Here is a 19,635-nt window from a genome sequence, read left to right as displayed (position 1 = left end):
ATCCCATCTTGTCCCCTGTCACCTCTCTGACTTCTGTTCCTTTCTGTATTTATGTCACCTACCACGTTACCATTTATTTACTTTGTCATCTGCTTCACTCCCACATGATTTACATTATATAACAGTAGGGAGGTTTTGGCTTTTTTTTTTTTTTTTCAATGCTTGATACCAGAAACTAGAATGGTGCTGGCACATAATTAGTGCTCGATGTATATTAACTGAGTGAATGGAAAGTAAATAAATGGATGAATGAATGAGAACAGAATGATTGAACATGACTGATCAGAGAGAGCATTTCTCTGTTGAACTCATTTACTTGCAGATGCTATTTCACTTAAGCTCTTAGTAAGCTTGCAATGCTTCCCAGGTGGTTTAGTAGTAAAGAATCTGCCGGCAGATGCAGGAGAGGTGGGTTCGATCCCTGGGTTGGGAAGATCCCCAAGAGGAGGCAATGGCAACTCACTCCAGTAGTGTTGCCTGGAGAATCCCATGCACAGAGAAGCCTGGCAGGCTACAGTTCAAAGGGTTTTAAAGAGTCAGCACGACTGAGTGACTGAGCGTGAGCATGAGTAAGCTTGCAATAGAGCACAAAGTACTCAGCAATTAAAATAAAGGGGGCAATTCTGTATACTGTGTCACTCACACAAGTGAAATTGCTCCTTTTAGAGAAACAAAGTCTTGCCACACTTCATAAGCAAGGACACGCTGTGTAGGACTTGAAATCCATAATTCAGGCATATCAAGTCAAATGGAATTTCACAGATGAAAACCTACCGACTTGAATCAATTTTTTCTTTTATCTCTTCAAAACCTCTACCCATCAAAACCCAGTTCAAACACTACCTTCTCCAGCGAAAGTTCCAACCATCTCCAAGATATATGTTGCTTCTGATTCTTATTTTTTCGCCGTAACTCTCCTAGGTCATTAATTTTTTTCTTGTGGTCTAAGTCATTTGTTATTTTTATTATTATATTTTTGTTATCTTATTTTGTCACATTATTATTTACTATTATTTTATGTTGTGTGTTGTTCATGCCTCATGTCTCTAACATGAGCATCATCAGCTTATGATGTTACCCAGCCAAAAGCACCAACTGCAGTCCTTTGCATGGATGAAGTACCAAGTAAGTTTGAATAAACAACAACTACTAGTCTCTCAAAATCTAACTGGCCTCATACTAAGAACAGATGACGATTGGTGACAGAAGACTCTCTGCCTACCAGAGTACAATGAGGACTAAATCCTGTTCTATTGTTTTCACTTATATGGTTTCATTTCTCTGTGAAAATTGAGATGTGACAGAAGAGGAGTAAGTGATTATGAAGAAGGACCTGACTTGGGGTTCTCCACTCATATTTGCATCCGATACAGCTGTAGGAATTTATGTACCTACTGGCTTTCCCAAACAGAGCACTGATGCGTAAGATAAACCACCTGAATAGAATCCATCTAAAACTCCTCCTTGCAGTTTCAGGAAGAGCATATCGCGTGGGCTTTTGGACTGTGATTTTGCCAGAGGTAGGAAGACAGTGGTAACACCAAGAGAACATCTAACTCACAGCAATTGATCCAAACCACTGAAGAAAAGGTAAAAAACCTTTTTTCTAGAAAATATTCTAGTCACCAGCTCCTACCAAGCAAGTTCCTAGAGTGCATAAAACAGACGCACAGTTTTGTTCCTAAAGTATGAATCTTAAGATATATAAAGAATGATAAGCTTCTAGGCCACAGTGATATAAATGTGGGATTGCATTCATTTTGTATGAATCAACAGTCACTGAAAATAGAACTAAAGCCAGAAATTAACTCTGCAAGAATTAACGAATCTCTGAAGTCTTATTCCAAATATGTTTCCAGCTATAATTTCACAGAGCTAAATGTAATAAACAAGAAAGTCCAGACATAACGAGGTGTAGCAAAGATGCAGGCAGAGATGCAGCAAGGTGGGGGTCACGTACCGATGCACGCCGCTGTTGCACATGATGACGTGGCAGGCCCCCAGCCTACTGCACAGCTCCGAGGACACGGACAGCAGCCCGACTCCGGAGGCGCTGCAAGCCGTGTTCGCACAGGCAGCCGTGCGCTTGGACCTGATAAATGAGGCCACCAGTCGATAAAGTTCATCCAAAACATTGAGAGGCCTCATGAGCTGCAGGAAAAAAAAAAAAAAAAAACCAAACACAATAAAGTTCAACATGTTTAATAGAAAGAAATCTTTTTAGATGGGCTATAATTCACAGTCATTATAACCTATAGTCTAACATATTTTATTATGGAGGTAACAGAATTGGAGCTCACAAATTTTACACTGACACCGTGCTCAAGAACACCAACAAAATTAAATAAGAGGTAAATGATAAAACATAGGGTCAATGCAATCGTCTATTTTTACCTTATCTACGTAGGCAGCTTTAGATGTAGAGTTTGGTGGTGAATTTGACTTGTCCAAGTAGAATGCCCTGTAAGAATCCAAAGAATAAATGATCATTCATTGTTAGAAAAATTAAAAAGCATGAAGACATGCAAGTTTTACTGATTTCCTTTTAAAGACAAATGAATTAACAAAGTGCTTAATGTTAGCATGAGTGGAACTCCAAAAGCAGAAAGTTTTCCATTCAGAAAAAAAACAAAGCTACCATCACCTCCATTATTTATTGTATGGCCTTAGAGAGATATTTAATTTGTATATACCTCAATTTCCTCTTTTGTAATTTGGAGATTTTAGTAGTTTATATTAATAATACTTCATGAGGCAGCCAAAAAAATGAAGTGAGTTAATGCAAATAAAATACTTAGGGGGGCACACAGCACAGAATCAATGCTCACTGATGCAGTAATTAGTATTATTATAAAAGTTGAAGAAAGATATTTTCTCATGACTGTTGAAAAACATGATCTGGTTTTCATTTATTATGCAAGTGACAGATTATGAAAATAATTCTCCAAACACTAATTTTAAACAGATTACTTAGCTGGATTCTTTCAGCCACTAAGTTATGTTCAGATGAGAAGTAAAATTCTCTTCAAAGATGTACTAGTTCTTTTTTGTCACCAGGATGCAATATGGTCACAACTATTTTAATACACTAAGTAGAAAACTCACTCTAGAAAAGTAATGCACAGCTGGCCACACTGAGCACGCTCCCTACTTTCTAAAAGAGACAGTCCTTAAAAAAAAAAAAAAAAGCTGTCACGGCTTCAGCCAGTTAAGAGGAGGATCACGCAGATCTAATCCTGCTATAGTCACTTGAACTGACGTGGCAGAAATCTACAAATTTTCACTGGGACAAAATGCTTAAAGAAAAACCCCCACATATTTGATGAAGCAAGCCAATAGAAAAACAGAATAAAACATTTTATAGATTTAAAATGTATAAATGCCCACATCAAGTAAAACTTTATTCTGAGAGAATCTCACTTTTTCTAAATGCTATAGTGCTGTGCTTAGTCACTCGGTCCTATTCAATTCTTTGGGACCCCATGGACTGTAGCCCTCCAGGCTCCTCTGTCCATGGGATTTCCCAGGCAAGAATACTGGAGTGGGTTGCCAGGCCCTCCTCCAGGGGATCTTCCCAACCCAGGGATCGAACCCAGGTCTCCTGCATTGCAGGTGGATTCTTTACCGTCTGAGCCACCAGGGAAGCCAAATGCTATGGAGCGAAATGAAAACAGATAAAGCATCTCATGATATAACCCCACCCTTCAAAAGGCTTTTAAAAGATAAAAGCTTATGACAAACTCAGAGCTAAATATATTTATTGATCCAGACTTGTATGAGTAGTTAATATTTATTAATCCATAATTACAGAAAGTGACAAATTATTATAAAATATATCTATGGGGCTGATGGCACTGAGAGAAGGTAACCATGAAATACAGCTTCTTCCTGACTCCTATGAAATTTACACAGCCAAGAAATATTTTAATTCAATCAATTATTTCTTAAAATAAAAATTTAGACTTGAGCCTGTAACTAATTTGGGGTACTGTCTCTGTTCAGAAAAATGGTTGTTTAGCCATGAATTTTACCATCCCTAAGGTTTACAGGTATTCATACAACATCAGTATTTTTCAGAACATGACAAATTTCCACATGAAATACATTCCTAATGCACTTCCCTTAATTACAAAAGTCTGGCAATACCCCTTAATCAAAATTTATGACAGAGTTAATGGTAAAACTGGATTAATGCCAAAACTGACTGTAGTTTAATATGCTTTTGAGGTTAGTAGGAATGAAGTCATGGCTCTTTGTCTCAATAAGCAAATCTTATTAAGACGGTTTTGAAAACACTCCTGCTACTTTACATAGGATGAACAGTAAGTTTCCCTTCATGCAGGCATGCATCAGGTTTCCTTGTTGCAACTTTGTAAATGACCCCTGCCTTAAAAAATAAATGTAGTATGATGATATTTTCTATTTAGTCCCTAGAGAATAAAATACCAAGGAAAGAGGTGATGTCATGTTACAATAAATGCAGAATAAATATATCCAAATTAAATAACTAAAATGAAACAAATCTTGGGAAAGTATCTCATACAATCTAACAGCAAGGACAAATACAGAGTTATTTGGAATGTAGTGCAGGAAATGATAGGTTAAAAACTTACAGAAAGAAACTGAAATACACACACATGAGGAAGAAGGAAGGCTCCATAGGAATATGGTACATGAGTTGGACTTGGATCGATGGATGGGATTCAGGACAGGCCAAAATGGAAAAACAGAATTTCAAGTAGAGGCAACACTATGAACAAGAGAAGAGAAAGAGAAATGGATGGAGCCAACTTCGCCAGACAGCAGGTTCATGTAAGGCAGTGAGAGTGAGTATTGGGCAAGTGGGCTGGATTCATATTGTGAGGAAATGAAATACCAAACTAAGATACTATAATTAATTTGTTAAGCAGTGGAGAAGCACTCTACAGGGAAAACTTTGCTACCAGTGAAAAAGTAAGAATAAATGGAAAATCCTCCAATTAAAAAAATAATAAAATTGCTGAAGCTGAAGCTCCAATACTGTGGCTACACGATGTGAAGGGCAGACTCAATGGAAATGACCCTGACGCTGGGAAAGACTGAGGGCAGGCGAAGTGGAGGACAGAGGATGAGATGGTTGGCTGGCATCACTGACTCGATAGACACGAGTTTGAGCCATCTCTGAGAGATGGTGAAGGACAGGGAAGCCTGGAGTTGCAAAAAGTTGGACATGACTTAGCAACTGAACAACAGCAACAATAAAATTATTTTTTAAAAAAGAATACATAGAAAGAAGTCCACGACCCATCAGATATGACAATTTAGGGAAATTTGAGACCCTAGAAATGGGAGGGGGGTTCATGTTTGGGAATGCATGTAAGAATTAATGATTTTAAAATTAAAAATAAAATAAAAAAAAAAAAGACTAGTTTAGTCTTTTTTTTTTTTTTTTTTTTTTTTGCAGCATGTGGGATTTTAGTTCCCTGACCAGGGATCAGTCCCATGCCTTCCTGCATTGCAAGTGGGAGTCTTAACCACTGGACCACCAAGGAAGTCTGGGACACAGGGCATTGACATATGCCGTGAAAACAGAAAATAAGTGCAGGGAACATCAAGATTAATTCAGACCCATGCAAGTTAATATACTAACAAGTTAGAAAAATGATTTCTCAAATAAGTAACATATTAGGATCACAGCTCTATAGGGTCAAGCTGATGCTCCAGGAATGGTCAGGTTTTTACATAAAGAGAGACCATGCAAAAGTCTGACAGGAGAGACACGGAGGTTAAATCAATGACAAAAGTGACTGGCATTTGGCAATCTCTCTGGCCCTCTGTCTCCCTTTTTCTGGGCATGCTGGAAGATATCCAATTTCTAAGAGAGGTAATTAAGGCGCAAGAGTCACTGGTGTTTTATAAGTAAGGAGGAACTACTACAGTATTCCACTCAGGTCTCTGCTAGATTCTTGTTTGTTCTTTACATCAGTGCTTATGAGATCATTTCTATATTTATAATAATTTGTGGAAATTTCTCACTTGGCCAGACTCATATATAATTCTCCTAATACCATGTCCTATCTCTAAATATTCTAACCTGGATCATGTAGTTTTGGGATTTTAGCATTTACTCTGCATTTCAAAAAGGAATTATAACAGTGTTTGGTCAATTACAGATGTTAGTCATAGACATGCCATTATTACAATGGTACAGCAGTTGACTATAGGTGTGACTGTTTCATAAGTACTATTGTTAAACTGCCTTTGACTACCATAGCACTTAAATTAAAGGGGAAAAATCCACAGAAAATTACATCAAAAGATACTGATCTCTTGTATAAATGAAAATCACCAGATAGGTTCAACCTGTGCTCACATATGGGCAAAGAATACATGCTAAATAAGCAGGTAGGAGAATGGTGATTTATACCTTCATCTCACTCAGCTTGAATGACCATAAGCATTAGTTCTGACCTCTGAAACAGGTTTTACCTAAAGTTATATGAAGAGAAATCCTCAATAATGGATAAACTTGGATTTGCTTGGATAAATTTGTCTCTTGGCTTGTCAAAAACAGAGCACCTAAAATTATAGTTTGCTGTTCCATAATCAAAGACAGTGCCTGATTCATAGCCTGTAATAATATTTGATGTAGTATTGAATTGAGTTTTATTTCATGAGAGCTCTAAAAAACACAGTCGAACAACTAAAAATATGTGTGACCTGATAGAGAAAAGGAAATATATTAAATATCTTAATTTAAAAATAGATAAAATAATTATTATGCACTTTTGAAAAAGAATTTTTTGTAGGAAGGATTTTTTCTAAGTTTATAACTATTAGGCTACATTTCAATTAACACTGAAGCAAATACTTACAGGATTTAACAATCATCAGAACTTAAAAATAGAGAGGAAGCGTATTTAATGTTTCCTCCTCGATGAGAGAAAATAATGATTAAGAGACAAATATTCATAAGATCTCTTTCAAGACTCATAGGAGTGTTGTTTTACCTACAAATGACTAGCAGAAATGATACAGCAAATTCTTGTTAAGTGTTCTAAAGAAGAAAAGATGAAAATAAACTTGATTAAGTACTATCACGTTTAGATGTTAAAAGCCTAACTTTCAGCCTCTATACTTATACACTGCTTCTGCTGCTAAGTCGCTTCAGTCATGTCCGACTCTGTGCGACCCCATAGACGGCAGCTCACCAGGCTCCCCTGTCCCTGGGATTCTCCAGGCAAGAACACTGGAGTGGGTTGCCATTTCCTTCTCCAATGCATGAAGGTGAAAAGTGAAAGTGAAGTCGCTTAGTCGTGTCTGACTCTTAGCAACCCCATAGATGGCAGCCCACCAGGCTCCTCCGTCCATGGGATTTTCCAGGCAAGAGTACTGGAGTGGGGTGCCATTGCCTTCTCCGTACGTATACACTAGACCCTATAAAAAGTGGTGATTTTGTTTAATTGGGCTTCCCTGGTGGCTCGGATGGTAAAGAATTCACCTGCAATGTGGGGGACCCAGGTTCAATCACTGGGTTGAGAAGATGCCCTGGAGGAAGGCATGGCAACTCACTCTAGTGTTCTTGCCTGGAGAATCCCCATGGACAGAGGAGACAGTGGGGTACAGTTGATGGGGTTGCAAAGAGTCGGACATGACTGAGCAACTAAGCACACAAACACAAGGTCTTTAGTGTACAACATCTGACACATAGCAAATCACCCAATGTTATTAATAGCTATCATTATCATTTTTACTCATTACTTAACATTTTAAAATTTTTTAATAAAAATTGTACATATTTAAGGTAAATACTATGGTGAGCTCATGTAAATATACACAGTGAAATGAGTACCAGAGTCAAGCTAATTAATATATAATATATTTAATAACCTCACCTAGTTAACATTTTTTGTGTATGTAAATCTCCCAGCTTCCACTCTAAGCACAATTTCAGGGTTCAATACAGTATTATTAAGTATAGACAACATGCCTGTACATAAGCTCTCTAGATGCATTCATCCTCCATAACCACAAATTTGTACCCTCTGACCAACGTCGTCCTGTTTTCCCTGCCTCCCTATTTTCTGCTTCTATGAGTTCAACATCTTCATTTTCCGCCCCCAGATTCCACATAGACGTGAGACCACATAGTATCCTTCTCTGGCTTATTTCAGTGAGCACAATGGCCTCCAGGTTTATCCCACTCTGTCCTGGCTGCTAGGTTTCTGCTAAGAAATCTGCTAACAGCCTCGTGGAGGGTTTGTTCTCTAGTACTGTACATGAGCAATTTTTTTTTTTCTGTGCAGTTTTAAGAATTCTGCCTTTGATTTTACACAATTTTATTACAATGTGTCTTGCAGAAGAACTTTCAGGGTTGAAACTCTTTGTAAACCTATAAACTCAGGAACTTGGATGTCCAAATTTCCACCCAGATTTGGGAATTTCTTAGATATTATTTCTTTTAAAAAGTGTCTGTCCCTTTCTCTCTCTCTTCTCTTTCTGGGACACCAGTAACGAGTCGGTTGTTTCTCTTGATGGTATCCCATAATTCACAGAAGCTTTTTTTAGTTTTTCTTTTTCTTTTTGTTCCTCTGACTGGATAATTTAAAACCCTCTGTCTTCAAGTTCACTGACTTTTTTTTTTCCTTTTGCCTGGTTGAATTTGTTGTTGAAGTTCTCTATTAAATTTGTCAGTTCAATCAATATATTCCTCAACTCAAGAATTTCTGTTTGAGTTTTTTAAATGGTTTCTATTGCTTTGCTAGACATCTCATTTTCTTCATTCAGTGTTTTCCTAATTTGGTTGACTGTGTTTTCTTACATTTCACTATACTTCTTTGACGATCGTTCTAAATTATTCATCAGGACGTTTACAGATCTCCATTTTTTAAGTCAGTTATTCAAGGTTTCCGCCCCCCCCCCACCTTTGGTGATGACATGTTTCCTAGATTATTCACGATCCTTTGGTCTTGTGTTGGCATCTGTGCATTTGAAGTAAGAAGCAACTCTTCCTATCTTCACTGACTGGCTTCAGTTGGGAAAACTTTTCACTAGTCATTCCACACAGAAATTCTGCAAGGGCCATCTTCAGGCATGCAGCTCTGGTGCCTGGTCAACAAGTGGACCACAGGGGCCAGCCTGGTACCTGGGTCTGCAGGAGTCCACCCGAAGCTCTCACTATTTCTAAATTCTGCTAATGAAAATACATTAAGAAACTGACGATCCCCAGGGCTCTTTTTTTTTTTTTTTTTGTAATTTCATTCTTCAGATGAACAGACTACAGGTTAATTTTTAAAGAACTCTTTGAAACTAAACATGATCTATGTCATGTTACCTCTGTAAGCCCAGCACTTAGAATATTGCCTTAGCCAAAGCAGCTGCTCAATAAGTATTTGTTAAGTGATTCACTAAGTACATACTTAAGGAAAAGTGAAAATTAGCATGGATAGACAAGAAATCATCTCATCTACTACTGAGTCCTTTCTCCAAAGAACTGTAAATTTGAGCAAATGCATTCCAATGAAAAAGTAAATACACCCTCTTTGATTCCATGTGTCTTTTAGACATTGTCAAATAACATCCTTCCTCTTCCAGTCAAAATTTTCTGCCAAGAAGCCTAACCTGGTAATCCTCCTTCCAAACCTCTGAACGACTCCCCTCAGATGACTCCATCCACCTCACTACTCACACCATTCTCCCTAGTAATGCCATTGAATTTATTTGTACTGACCAAAGTTGATGGTTTAATATAATTAAATAAATTAGAGAAACCAAATGCGTAGAAGTATCCTTAATTTATGAATGGTAATACAATTTTATTGAATTTTGTTAAGAAATTGCTTTAAAATCTTCTCTCCCTGTCAACATAGTTCCGTGAGACTGGTTTTCTTCTATGAGACGCCTTGTACTCATGCCCAGTTGCTCAGTCATGTCCAACTCTCTGTGACTCCACAAACTGTAGCCTGTCAGGCTCCTTGGTCCATGGGATTATTCAGGCAACAAGTGGGTTGCCATTTTCTCTACCAGGGGATCCTTCCAACCTAAGTATCAAACCCGCATCGAATGCATTGGTAGGTGGATTCTTTACCACTGAGCTACCAGGGAAGCCCATTGGAAGGGTTTTGAGTTATTAAAACAAGCATAGAAAGATTTTTAAAGATGCATTTTCCCCTGTAAGTTATGCTATCACCCCAACCTAGATTAGTTACCAAACAAGAAACCATTTATCTCCCACATCAAATACTTTAAATATTGGTATATGCAGCTTTTGTTCAATTCTTTAGATGTTGAATATGGGAAATCACTACTTCACTCATAACTTTAATTCTGATTGCAGAATAACAAAAATGACCTTTATTAACTGCCCCCAAAATCTGGTGGCATTCAAGGTGTAGTAGAGCAGAGCTGCATGTGACACCTTCTATTTAGCTTTTAATCACAAACTGTATAAAAAGCTACCACTTCTAATATTGTCATCGGAGGCACCTGGAAGCCTCCTTCTACTTTCTTCGTAGCACAGTAGGGCAATCATCGTTTCTGTCTTGGGACTAAATTCAGGCCTGGACACAAAACTGGGGCTGTGCATCCTTCTAGATAGTTTTCCACCATTGTCTCTATCTTTAATAGTTTTTCTGGTGTGAAATCAAAGACAGTATCTAGGTTATTCTCAGAAGTATCTCTGTGCACAAATAGTGAAAGTGAAAGTCGCTCAGTCATGTCCGACTCTTTGTACCACAGTCCATGGAATTCTCCAGGCCAGAATACTGGAATGTGTAGCCTTTCCCTTCTCCAGGGGATCTTCCCAACCTAGGGATCTAACCCAGGTCTCCTGAATTGCAGGAGGATTCTTTACCAGCTGAGCCACAAGGGAAGCCCAAGAATAATGGAGATAAAGCCTGCCCAATTCCATCCTGCAGAACTATTTTATGAAGATTGCCTCTGTCTTCCCCACGAGGCAGTGAGGTCACCTGCTCCAACACTGAGTCCCTGGGGAAGCCCTTGATTATAACTGTATTCTTCAAGTAAGTTGTTTTGTAGGGAACTCACAAAACCCATCTTCCATGAAACTCACCTGCAGATACAATGCCTTGTGAGGAGCTATTCCTTGAAAGTCAAGTGAAAGTGAGAGTCACTCAGTTGTGTCTGACTCGTTGCAACCCCATGGACTATACAGTCCATGGAATTCTCCAGGCCTGAATATAGGAATGGGTAAGCCATTCCCTTCTCCAGGGGATCTTCCCAACCCAGGGATTGAACCCAGGTCTCCCACATTGCAGGCAGATTCTTTACCAGCTGAGTCACAAGGGAAGCCCAAGAATACTGGAGTGGGTAGCCTATCCCTTCTCCAGCAGATCTTCTGGACCCAGGAATCAAACTGGAGTCTCCAGTATTGCAGGTGGATTCTTCACCAACTGAGCTATCAGGGAAGCCTCAGCTACTCCTTACACTAGGCAAATCCTGAGGACGATGTAAATCTCCTCTCAACCTCATACTCATGTCAGCTTAGGAAGCATTGCTAGCTCCACTGGATGAAAAGGAGATTGAGGCTCAGATATACTGAGAACTTGTCCCAAGTCATACAGCCAATCAGTGCAAGACTGGGGACTGGAACCCAACTTTGACCAACTTTCCCTCCTCCAGTATATTACTACAGCAGGCAACTCCAGATCATTCACCTTCTGGTTTTTCTCATTATATCACTGTAGAAAGTTTAAGTTCAGTTCAGTCGTTCAGTCATGTCTGACACTGCAACCCCATGGATAGCAGCATGCCAGGCCTCCCTGTCCATCACCAACTCCCGGAGTTTACCCAAACTCATGTCCATTGAGCCGGTGATGCCATCCAACCATCTCATCCTCTGTCATCCCCTTCTCCTCCTGCCCTCAATCTTTCCCAGGATTGGAGTCTTTTCCAATGAGTCAGTTCTTCACATCAGGTGGCCAAAGTATTGGAGTTTCAGCTTCAACATCAGTCCTCCCAATGAATACTCAGGACTGATCTCCTTAAGGATGGACTGGTTGGATCCCCTTGCAGTCCAAGGGACTCTCAAGAGTCTTCTCCAACACCACAGTTCAAAAGCATCAGTTCTTCGGTGTTCAGCTTTCCTTATTGTCCAACTCTCACATCCATACATGACCACTGGATATACCATAGCCTTGACTAGATGGACCTTTGTTGGCAAAGTAATGTCTCTGTTTTTTAATATGCTGTCTAGGTTGGCCATAACTTTCCTTCCAAGGAGTAAGTGTCTTTTAATTTCATGGCTGCAGTCACCATCTGCAGTGATTTTGGAGCCCCCCAAAATAAAATCTCTCAACTGTTTCCACTGTTTTCCCTTTTATTTGCCATGAAGTGATGGGACCGGATGCCATGATCTTAGTTTTCTGAATATTGAGCTTTAAGCCAACTTTTTCACTCTCCTCTTTCCCTTTCATCAAGAGGCTCTTTAATTCTTCTCCACTTTCTGCCATAAGGGTGGTGTCATCTGCATATCTGAGGTTATTGATATTTTTTCCCGGCAATCTTGATTCCAGCTTGTGCTTCCTCCAGCCCAGCGTTTCTCATGATGTACTCTGCATAGAAGTTAAATAAGCAGGGTGACAATATACAGCCTTGATCGACTCCTTTTCCTATTTTGAACCAGTCTGTTGTTCCATGTCCAGTTCTAACTGTTGCTTCCTGACCTGCATATAGGTTTCTCAAGAGGCAGGTCAGGTGGTCTGGTATTCCCATCTCTTTCTGAAAAAAAATTTTCCCATGAACTAAATGTCACTTGGTCTATTAAGCTTATTACTATTTTTTCTTACTTAGCTCATAAGAAATGCAATGAACATCATATTAGATCTATTAAAGATGCTTCTCCTTCAGACTCGGAAGATATTTGTTCATCTATGAGCTCTCATTGTGTTTTCTGAGTATATTTGGTGTATATCAGACTTCACTGATTTCTCAAGTATCAAGATGAAGTTCAAAGTTTATATCAACAGAAGCACCTATAAGAAACTTTTAATTTATTACATAATATGCTATGAATGGAACAGAACTATAGGTTTTAAATTCTGCATAATGAATATGTCTTAATATTGAACAGACTTGAAAGAAGTTCAGTTTTGTTCTTTAAATATTTTGTATTTAATTCTAGTATCATTATCATTATATAATTAAATTATATCTAAAATTAAACTGTTATATTAATTAATGTTATCTTATATTTAATTAATATTAATGTTATATTAGTATATTTAATATGATAGAATATAATATTAGACAATTATTATATACTATTATATCTAATATAATATAAACTTATATTATATCTAATAATTCAATACTTTTATTCTGATGCAAAGATCAGGACATAATGCATGCTGATGATATTTAAAATGTAGGCAGATGAATTCCCCTTTCTTCACAATGTGTATGAGGTGCATTCATTATGAAGACAAAAACACGTTAGTGAGTTTAATTCACAGTCAGAAACCATCCAGAGATCATTTCTTTCACGTACAAGTAACAATAAGACTCCAACTATTTCAGCTCCTTTTGCCTTTGTCTTCTGCTCTGGTCTTTGTCATAGCTTCTTTTCTCCTTCTACAATTATGAAGCTACCCCTTTTCAGAGAAAACAAAACAAGTCCAAATGCTTCCTTGTCCTTTGAAATTCCCAGTTTTTCGAGAAGATTTTCCATATTTGTCTTGTCCTTAACTCTTTCATTGTTAGTGATTAAAGCTGCATTAAAGCACTTCCCCAAGCCAAACACATTAATACTGGGATCATTCCCTACTTCAGAGAAGCAGTGGAGTGCTGTGATTAAGTGCATGCTGCGGAGCTGGAAATACCTAGCTTCAGTCCAGGTTGCAACATTGCCAGGTGCCTGCATTTGAGCAATTCACTGGCCCTTTCTGGATGTGAGGTGCTACCACCTGGGAAATTTCATGCATTATTTTGGCTTTAACTATGCACTTTGGCCACCTCATGCGAAGAGTTGACTCATTGACTGACTCATCAGTTAAGACTCCGATGCTGGGAGGGATTGGGGGCAGGAGGAAAAGGGGACGACAGAGGATGAGATGGCTGGATGGCATCACCGACTCGACTGACGTGAGTTTGAGTGAACTCCGGGAGTTGGTGATGGACAGGGAGGCCTGGCATGCTGCAATTCATGGGGTCGCAAAGAGTCGGACACGACTGAGCGACTGAACTAAACTGAACTGATGCACGACCTCTATGCTTTCTCTCTGTATCAGAGAACAATGCAGGCACCCAATCCAGCATGTCTCTTTCTCCCTCTCAACAAACCATGTTTCTGGTGGAAAAGATTTTTTTCCCTCCATTTCTCAAGTATTTCTAAAATCTATACCCTCCTATCCATCTCCATTTTTATCATCTATGTAGAGTTCTTATTTCCACTTGTCTGAACTATTTTAATGGATTCTTAATCAGTCTTTCCACCTCTAGTCTCATTCTCACCTCTTATTTGTCCTCACTAGTACCCCCAGGCTGCTCAGTTATGTTCTGTATCATGGTTTGGTTGCCCCAAATTTTGGACATTAATAGATACATAAGCATTCATTAATTATCCATTAATAAGTACCTTATTAGCAATGGGTAAACCAAAAAGAGAAAGACAAGGTGAAAAGAAGAAGCAGATATGTGTAAAAAGAATTTAAAATTTAATTGAAAAATGTCAAAACAGAAGCTTAAAAGGGAAAAAAAGGGAAAAGACTAACCTTAGGAAGGTGAGACGACCTCTCAGGAAGAACAGATTTTGAAATATTCCAAGGGATTCCCAGGTGCCACTAGTGGTAAAGAACCCACCTGCCAATGCAGGACAGTAAGAGATGTGGGTTCAGTCTCTGGTTCGGGATGATCCCCTGGAGGAGGGCATGGCAACCTACTCCAGTATTCTTGCCTGGAGAATCCCATGGACAAAGGAGCCTGGTGGGCTGCAATCTATGGGGTTGCAAAGAGTTGGACACAACTGAAGCAACTTATCATGCAAGAAAGATGGGAAGAAATTGGCAAAAGCAACTGAAATTAGAGTCCTTCTGACTGAAGTTACCAGAAGCCAAGCAAAGACGTATTTGATTTTCTTCCTGAATGACTGAGAGAACTTCACACACTTGAATCTATATAAGATGGAACTTTGTCCTCAGTTGAAGTTGGGTGGTCTATGTAACTAGACAGCCAATTTACAAACAGAATACCCTGACTCTTCACATGAATTATGACTTTCAATACATCCATATTAAGTTTTCTGAGTTACAATTATGTCTTTTCTATCAAAAGCTCTGGGTCCAACCCAAATTTCCTGACTGGTAAAGGGATAAGGCGATTTTCTTATCCCTTCTTTTGAAAGATGGGATATGATTCTTTTGAAAGAATCATCTAGAATGATTCACTCCCCTTCCATGGTCCATCCACCAAAGAAAAGGACTCTGGGATGTCAGCAAAAAGGAACTGAACAAAAGCAATAGGAAAAAGATTCACTGAGAGAGCTTGACTAGGCTGCTTTGAATGTATTTTTTAAAGACTGATTGTCCTTGTGCTCTGGTAGAGAAGTCAGCAGAGTTAAAAATAAGAATCAATCTTGCTTCCACAAGCAGGGACAATTTTTCCTCACAAAGTATATTTCCCTAACTGATTCTTCAGGGTGTGTTTATTTTTTCTTGGACACTTTCAGCTCTTTTTTATTCCAAAGGAAACTCTGAACACAAGGTACTTTGATCATCCTTTTGCTTTGGTGAAAACAATAGCTTTTCTTAGCTTGCAGAGAGGTAATTTTCCTCAAATGTTGCTTTTTGAAGATGATTCTATCTGCTGCTATTTGTCAGCCAGAACATCTATTCATCCTGGATAAACTATCACAAAGAAGGACTTATCACAAAAATGTGAAAACTCATAGTCAAATCATTCTAATCCCCTTTGTTACCCTCACCTAAAAATTGAATTAAAATTCCTTTCATGTAATAATAAAATAAATTTAGACACATTACAATTTCCCAAGGGTAAACGAATTAGTCTTAATTCACATAGAAATAAGTATAGGCCAGATAATTAAATGAGATTATATGCATAAATATATTGGCAGCTCTATCATATTTTCAGAAAGTAACAGTGGCAAAGTTTAATAGAATTATAGCGTTTTTCAAATAAAGAAGAGGTATGTTGCTCTCAAAAGTGCCACTATAATTTCAACTTTGTCTGATCTTGCTCATGTGAAATTTATGAACCTTGGCTACACTGATGAATTTTCTTTAGAGAAGTCTCCAACAGAGTCAGCATCCATACCCTTCAAATGGCCCAGAATTTTCTGAATATAAAATGAAGTAGACTGGATCCTGGAATAAATTCAATAAAATGATAATATCCCACCCAAAGACCAATACATTGCAATTAACTGGATTTCCAATTCAAGTATTTTTACAGTACTTGTGCATGCATGCTAATTTGCTTCAGGTGTGTCTGACTCTTTGTGACTCTATGGACCGCAGCCCACCAGGCTCCTCTGTCCATGGGATTCTCCCGGCAAGAATGTTGGAGTGGGTTGCCATGCCCTCCTCCAGGGGATCTGCCAGACTCTGGGATCGAATGGTATCTCTTATATCTCCTGCATTGGCAGGCAGGTTCTTTACTGCTAGCTCCACCTGGAAAGCCCCTTTACAGTACTTGTTATGTACCAAACACAGTGGTGAACTAACATGGTTGCCCTCATGTATATATCAGCACATAAATAACCTGCAGTTAAAAGAAAAGAAAAGAAAACACAGAGACTCTCAAAGAGTTTCAAAGAAGACACCAAGCAATTCCAGCTGAGGCAATCCCTGAAAGGTTCCTGCAGGAACACAGATTTGAGATGGGATGGGTCCTAATTACAGTAATTCCCCTATATAGGAACATCCTCCATTCCAAAAGCTCGTTTGTAAGTTCAATTTGTTGACATGTTCAACAAAGTTAGCCTAGGTACCCAATTAACATAATTGGCTATATAATACTGTACTGTAATTGGTTTATAACATGTTTCACACAAACAATACATAAAAAACAAAAACAAAAAATAAAGAAAACATTTTTAATCTTCAGTACAGTACCTTGAAAAGTACGGTAGTACCAACTACAACAGTGCTGCTTTCACACTTGCTTCCAGACATCTTGGGCTTGCAACAAAGGTACTGTACTAGAGTACTGCACAGTAAGTACACAGAAGCAAAACCACTTGCAGAGGACGCACTCACGTGACAGTGTACGCCAGACACATGGACCAACTTACGTGACTGGGCATGCAAACCCGCATTCACATCTTTGAAAGTTCACAACCTGAAGGTTCCTATGTAGGGGATTTACTGCCTACGCTTTCAGCACATGGAAATAGGGCTGGAGTGTGTCCTGAGGGACAGCTGGGTTGAAAGAAGTGAGGAACAGTTGATGGTATAGGAGGCAAAGGAGGGCATACTGATTCTGTTCATCCGTTTGTTTCATGCCTTTGTTCCTCCTGAATTCCAGCTTCCAGACACTTTATCTTTTCTCCTCAACCCTTCAGGACTTTTACTGATTCTTTTTTCTCTGTTAATCCTTAAGGAAATCAACCCTGAATACTCATTGGAAGGACGGTTGCTGAAGCTGAAGCTCCAATACTTTGGCCACCTGATATAAGGATCTGACTAATTAGAAAAGACCCTGATGCTGGGAAAGATTGAAGGCAAGAGGAAAAGTGGTCAACAGGGGATGAGATGGTTAGCCTCACTGACTCAACAGACATGTGTCTGAGCAAATTCCTAGAGATGGTGAAGGACAGGGAAGCCAGGTGTGCTGCAGTCCATGGGGTAACAAAGAGTCAGACATGACTGAGCTACTGAACAACAACAATTCTCTATGTTGGAAAATACTCCCTTCCCCACAACTTTACCTCCCATCCCCTCCCCCTTAAACACTGTAAATCCAGCTTCTCTTCCAGAGAAAAAGTCACTTACTGAATTCATTCCTGACTCTGATACTTGGTGGGGGTGAAGGGTGTGTCAAACACAAGTATCCTGCAGCTCCTTTAGTTTTACACGGTGCAAGAATATGACACCTAGAGTATAACTTTAATTTTGTAAACATAGATCCTTTACCCATCTCAGATATAGGAAAGAAACCTAGTACACTTTTAAGCATTACAAACAAATTCAAATTCTTTGCAGATTTCGTTGTTTTCTCCTGCTACTGAAGAAAAACTTCTCATATAAAACAAAATATACAGCTCTGAAATCTCCATAACCTATTGAAAATATACATAAACTGGATATACACATTTAGTTTACAGCTAGTCTTAGCAAAACAGAAATGTGGATGTATTTCAAGGCATAAAAAATGGATTTCAGCTGAAGATTGGATAGAAAGCAAATATAAAACTGCTATAGAAGAGTTCACTATGCATCTGGAATGTTTCCAGTTAATTAAAACAGAATAACTCTAAAATCTGCAGCTTTATAAAGTAAAACAATTGAAAGACAAGGCATTATCTGTATTTTAATTGATATTCTCTCTCTTGCTTGCTCTCAGATTTTATGAAGTTCATACTCTTGTTGATTTAAGATAGCTTGCACAGCTTCTCATCAACAGGACCAAAATTTTCCATTTCAAACTGGAGTATACCATTTACTATCTAAACAAGGAATGGGAAATACTGTGTTATGAGTCAAAGACTCTGTGGGAAGAAAAAGATGGGGATGGAAGACAAGTGCCTGTAACTGAGCAGGACCTTATGTCACCGTCCGGGGACAAATATCTACCCCCATGCCCTCCACCTGCCTCTTGCTTGTAAAAAAGGCCCCCAAGGCCTCCCCTGAGTTCCAAAGAATAAATTTAATCAGAGAAGTGAGAAAATGCAGAAAAAAGGCAAACAGTCAGGAAAGGCAAAATATTACTTTAGCCATTAAATAAAGTCAAGGGTCTTTAGTTCCTCCTTGAGAACGATAGATAATTTGTTGTTATTCAGTTACTAAGCCGTGCCTGACTCTTTGTGACCCCATGGACTGCAGCATTCCAGGCTCCTCCATCCTCCACTATCTCCTAGAGTTTGCTCAAATTCATGTCCATAGATAATACCTCAAGCCATATCCCTGAGCTGTTTTGAAGATACTGACATGCTTAGCTGGTGGAAGAAGTAAACTGCAGACTGACCACAAACACATAACCCCAGACAGGCTGGAACCAGAAGGTTGATGACATCAGCTTTCGATCTCACCACCAACCAATCCGAAGACTGTACACAAGGTGATCTCACATCCTGCCACCCACCTCCCTCACTCTACCTTTAAAAGTCTGTCCCTGAAAGCCATCGGAGAGTCTGGGCCTTTTGAGCATTAGCTGCCTGGACTCCTTGTTTGATGCTCTGCAATAAATGCTGAACTGTCCTTCACTACAACCCAGTGTCAGTGGACTGGCTTTACTGTGCATTACGCTAGGGGACTCAAGTCTGGTTTGGTAATAAGCCTCTGACTACAGATGGGGTCAAAGCCTGAAGTCCTGCTATTCTTTATTTTCTCATGCTGTTTGATAGCTGTAGACGTGAAATGGTAGTAAGGCTATGCCATTCTTCATATATGTCTCATACCAGGAGAACATACTCACTTTTTTTTCCCCTTCAAGGTGGAGAGAAATGACCCATTTTATGGA

The 19,635-nt window shown here is 39.0% G+C and overlaps 1 protein-coding gene across 1 annotated transcript in view; it reads right to left on the bottom strand.

The window, feature by feature from the left end:
* The window catches only part of PREX2 (phosphatidylinositol-3,4,5-trisphosphate dependent Rac exchange factor 2), a 300,507-nt gene that overhangs the window by 43,102 nt on the left and 237,770 nt on the right, over window positions 1–19,635 (bottom strand). Inside the window, exons 36-37 of the mRNA XM_027973014.3 lie at window positions 2,395–2,461; window positions 1,961–2,151 (exon numbers count right to left, since the gene is read on the bottom strand). Of these exons, the coding sequence (XP_027828815.2) occupies window positions 1,961–2,151; window positions 2,395–2,461 (258 nt within the window). The remainder of the gene's footprint in view (window positions 1–1,960; window positions 2,152–2,394; window positions 2,462–19,635) is intronic.

The sequence above is a fragment of the Ovis aries genome, chromosome 9 (assembly GCF_016772045.2).
Source record: "Ovis aries strain OAR_USU_Benz2616 breed Rambouillet chromosome 9, ARS-UI_Ramb_v3.0, whole genome shotgun sequence".
Lineage (NCBI taxonomy): Eukaryota > Metazoa > Chordata > Mammalia > Artiodactyla > Bovidae > Ovis > Ovis aries.
This window is presented reverse-complemented; position numbering and strand designations above follow the sequence as displayed.